This window comes from Alosa sapidissima, chromosome 10 (assembly GCF_018492685.1).
Source record: "Alosa sapidissima isolate fAloSap1 chromosome 10, fAloSap1.pri, whole genome shotgun sequence".
NCBI lineage: Eukaryota > Metazoa > Chordata > Actinopteri > Clupeiformes > Clupeidae > Alosa > Alosa sapidissima.
The window spans coordinates 29,419,425-29,424,424 of record NC_055966.1 but is presented as its reverse complement, the minus strand read 5'-3'; the positions used below and the strand labels follow the sequence as shown (position 1 = coordinate 29,424,424).

At 44.0% G+C, this 5,000-nt stretch overlaps 1 protein-coding gene across 1 annotated transcript in view; it reads left to right on the top strand.

Moving 5' to 3' along the window:
* Positions 1 to 1,679: 1,679 nt before the first annotated feature.
* Positions 1,680 to 5,000, top strand: part of si:ch211-81a5.8 (uncharacterized protein LOC560648 homolog) — a 5,032-nt gene continuing 1,711 nt past the window's right edge. Inside the window, exons 1-2 of the mRNA XM_042107301.1 lie at positions 1,680 to 2,204; positions 3,824 to 3,911. Coding sequence (XP_041963235.1) covers positions 1,996 to 2,204; positions 3,824 to 3,911 — 297 coding nt within the window. The 5' untranslated portion in view covers positions 1,680 to 1,995. The remainder of the gene's footprint in view (positions 2,205 to 3,823; positions 3,912 to 5,000) is intronic.

The following is a 5,000-nucleotide window of genomic DNA, read 5'->3' as shown; positions in this document are numbered from 1 at the left end:
CAACGACAACAGTATGTTAGTGTGTTCTGATTAGTGCCAGTATGTTTATGTGTTCTAGTGTCAGTAAGCATGAGTCAGCAGACGGCCGCACACTGCAGGCTTTTGTTGCAGCCTGTTCAGCTGCATCACCAATCCACCTGTCAGCAAGTATCACAAACATACATGCACACACACACACACACACACACACACACACACACACACACAGAGGCATTAGCGGTACCTAGAGAGGTAAAGAGGCCATGAGGTTTAATAATTAGCCTGTTGGCTGTAGCTCAGCACCTGATTCTAACCCTTTTTTAATCACCATTGTCACCCACTGCCTCTTGCAGTCATAGCAAAACTGTCTGGGCTATGCCAATTCCTTCTTGATGGCCCATACCATGGGGGCGGCTGTGTTACCATGGGGACGGCTGTGTTACCATGGGGGCGGCTGTGTTACTATGAGGGCGGCTGTGTTACCATGGGGGCAGCTGTGTTTGGAATAGATGTGGCCCTGTTCTGGCCCCAATGCGGCCCTCATCTATTCACGTGAGCTGCTGGCAGGAGACTCACCAACTTGCTGGTGTGCGGAGGCTGATATAGTATTTCTTTAGTCTAAAGGCCGATTTGGGACATTCCAGCTGAATGCAACCGTCCTTGCACTCTCGTGATTGCCAAACCTCCCTCAAGTTCACATTTACCCAGCATGCAACGTGGCATGATGTGCCGTGGTGTCAGTAGCCCTACCTGTGCTGTCATATTGTGTGTGTGTGGGGGAGGGGGCACGTGAGCCAACCGTGTCTATCCTGCTCTGGGCTAACGAGATTCCCCTGCACTAAGGGCTTTAGGCCAGTAATCTGACCTGCACCGGTTGAGGGCGAGCCCTCGCTAAACCTCCACTAGCTACAAACCACACTTCCTCCTCGGAGACACACACAGCCAGACCACGAAGGAACAAGACGGGAAAGAGAGACAGAGAAAGAGAGACAGAGAGGGAGCTGAAAAAGAGAGGAATACGCTGTGGTGACGGAGGAGAGGAGAGGACGGAGAGACAGACGGACAGATGAAGGGGGAGAAGGAGGAGAGTGGAGTGGAGGATATTATCTTCTTCCTCTTGTATGCCTGAGGAGCGGTCATTACCAGCATCCAGCTGGTGCCTCCAGCCAAGGACAAATAGACAGACCAGACAGGTAAACTCACACACACACACACACACACTCTCTCTCTCTCAGACATACAGTAACGCTACCGGATGGTGGCTGAGACTAAGGCCAAACTGGACATGATTTGGCCATGATGTGGCTCATATCTGGCCTTGGGGTGTGGGGCTCTGATGAGAGTCTGTCCGGGTCTGTGACTCTCCACAGAGAGCTGCACAGCCTTGGATTATCAAAGCAATGTTGCAACTCTTACAATGGCCTTGCATTTGTGTGTGTGTGTGTGTTGGGTTGGTGGGAGGGGGTCATATGTTCCTCATACTGAGGTCAATAATCCTAAAGATCTGAAGCTCATTCTCTCTTGACCAATACTGTACCATGTCTGTTGTATGAGGATGTCTTAGGTTTCACACTAAACATTATTTCCTAGGATTAGTTTTTCTGCATAAATGTCAATGTGTGTGTGTGTGTGTGTGTGTGTGTGTACTGTACTGTATGTGTTGATGCATGTGTGTATGTGTTTGTGTGTCCTTGCAGACCCGGGCCTATGAATCATCTTCATCTGTGTGTGTTTACTCACAGATGCTTGGACGGACAGAACATACAGTCCTAAATACGTAAACTCTCTCTCTTACACACACACACACTAACACACACACATACACATACAAACACAGAGATTCATTACGAGCATGAATGAAACAACTCTGTCCTTCATCAAGGTTAAACAGCACATCCATACACTAGTTCACACTGACAGATAGCTACAGCTAGTCATCATCCACCCACCCTACCACATCTACCTGTCCACACACACACACACACACACACACACACCCTACCCTGAGTCTCCAGTATGGACTCGTTGGTGAAGAAGAAGCTGGCTGCCCCTGTGAAGAAGCTCACCTCTTGTGTGACAGGGGGCAAAAACTGCCACCTGTGGAGCAAGTACCGAGGCAAGAGGGGAAAAGCAGGGAGGTCCAGGGGCGCCGCTGGACAGCGCTCCAGCTACCTCCAGGACCCCTGCGTCACGCGCTCCTATCAGGCCGACCTGGAGAAGGCCAGGTGAGAGAAAGTATAGTATATACAGTATACTCTTTTGATCCCGTGAGGGAAATTTGGTCTCTGCATTTATCCCAATCCGTGAATTCGTGAAACACACTCAGCACACAGTGAACACACAGTGAGGTGAAGCACACACTAATCCCGGCGCAGTGAGCTGCCTGCAACAACAGCGGTGCTCGGGGAGCAGTGAGGGGTTAGGTGCCTTGCTCAAGGGCACTTCAGCCGTGCCTACTGGTCGGGGTTCGAAACCGGCAACCCTCCGGTTACAAGTCTGAAGCGCTAACCAGTAGGCCACGGCTGCCCCTAAAGGCTGTAGGCCTCAGAGAACCTCCACTAGAGAGCCGCAGGAGCTCCTCTCACACGTGTCTATCAGGACTGCTACATTTAACTGGCAAGCCGTGTTTTTATATAAGTTCAAGTTTTATTTAATGCTCAAATGGCTGTTTTACCAGGAAAATACATACACGAGCATTTACAGTCTGAGCAAAAGAGTTAAAAAGATGAATAGGTTATATAAGTTAAAATACGTACATAAGATTAAGATGAGTAACAAGGTATTTAAAACTAATTTAATGTTCCATTTATAATTCTAGTCAGGACTCTTTTGTATACTTTAGGTTTACTTTAGTATAAATTAGTTAATTAAATATTAATATAATCTATAAAGAGACATGCAAATGGACCTGACTTGGTTTCTCCAGCAGTGACAGCATGTACAACAGACTTCCATGTTCTTTATTATAGTTGCAGCCAGTACACTTTGGGCTGCGGCATGTTTTGACATCGTACATACTGCTGTATGGCAGACTAACAGACACAGATGACCATATGCTCTCTGCGTTCCTCAGATAGTTTTGGATCTTTCAAGAGGGGTCTAAAGACATATCTGTTCAGTTTACATTTAATTCAATCATTGTTAGAGTTATGCTTTGTATATTTATGGTGTTTGTTTATTTTCATTATTGTTTTGACATTATTGTTATTGTTACTATTTTGCATAGGCCAATGTTGACTTACCAATTTTACTATTTAACTATTGCAAGGTTCATATGCTGTAAGTCGCTTTGGACAAAAGCTTCTGCTAAATACAATACCCATAATCATAACCTTAACCATAACCATGTCAGTGTCATATGAGCCAATGATGTCTGATAGTGATCTACAAGGCAATTATGTAATATGGCATAACAGCAATATATTAGTTTCATGACTAACAGTGACCCAGAAGTCAGTGATGTCATATGACTTAACAGTATATTAGTGTCATGATGAACAGTGATCTGAGTCTATGATGTCATGACTTACCAGCAGGACATGAAGTATCAGTGTCATGACTGACAGTGACGTATAAGGCAATGGTGGGATGTAGTCACGTGACTGACAGTGATGGATAAGGCACTGGTGGGATGTAGTCACGTGACTGACCGTGATGTATAAGGCACTGGTGGGATGTAGTCACGTGACTGACCGTGATGTATAAGGCACTGGTGGGATGTAGTCACGTGACTGACAGTGATGTATAAGGCACTGGTGGGATGTAGTCACGTGACTGACAGTGATGTATAAGGCACTGGTGGGATGTAGTCATGTGACTGACTGAAGCTGCTTGGTGGTTCCAGGAAGCAGCGAGAAGCTATGAATGCTCAGAAGAATGCTGAGAGAGCAGCCATGAGAGCTCACTTCAGGAGGAAGTACCAGCTCCCTAAGGTTATTATTATTATTATTATTATTATTATTATTATTATTGTGCGTGTATGTGTGTGTGTCTGTCTGTTGCCATGTGTGAATCAATCAATGTCTCGGCCAGATCAGACCCAGGTCAGACCCAGATCAGAATCTGGCCAATCCATGTTCCTACTGGAGGAAGACCTTACACTTGAAGCTGAGCTTGCTATGCACATTTAATAAACGTTTGTTCTCAAACTCTACGTAACTGTAACTCATGGGCATGAATAGACTTTATGAATTAGTCATGATTATATCAGCGGATTATGAACAAGGATTACATCATGTTATCTCATCACATGGGGTGACTATTGTCATACACAGATTAGATACTGTGTCTTGTCCACATTCAGTGGACTGGGCCGTATATGTGTATGTATTAGTGCTTAATAAGGTCTATATTATGCACCATTAAACATTTATTAGGTCTTTATTCAGCAATTTCTTATTCTCACTCAATAGGTGATTTATTGTTGGTAAATCCTTAATAAGTTAACTAGTTGATCTTGATCTAATGTTATTGATATACAGTATGGATGAAAATAGAAACGTTATAGCATTTTAATACACTGCCATAATAAGTTACTATTCTGTCATTATAAGTCACATATTCGAACAGTGTATTAAGAGTCTCTAAACTCTGTTTTGAGCCAAACTATATACACAAGCAACCTTACATCAAGACCAACTAGTTGTTTAAAGGTTCAAACAAAACAGAGAGCTAGCTAGCTACTCCCTCTCCCTCCCTCCCGTGCAATTGAAACTCCATAACGCGCATCTCGTCAGTGATTGGCTGGAATAGTTTGTTATGTTTTTATGGTCACCATTAAAACACCATTAAGAATAATAAATTGTTCAATTAAGACCTAATCCATGTGAAATTATTTTATTAATTATTAATACAGACACTAATACATTGATCAACATACACATATTAGTTATGGAGTAATGGTTAACAGGCATTCCCTAAACTAAAGTGTTACCTAGCCATCCACAGTCGCATGTGATTTGTCACCTGCATGATTCACATTGGCATGCAACCATCCTGTTCCTAACAGTCATCTTCTTAAT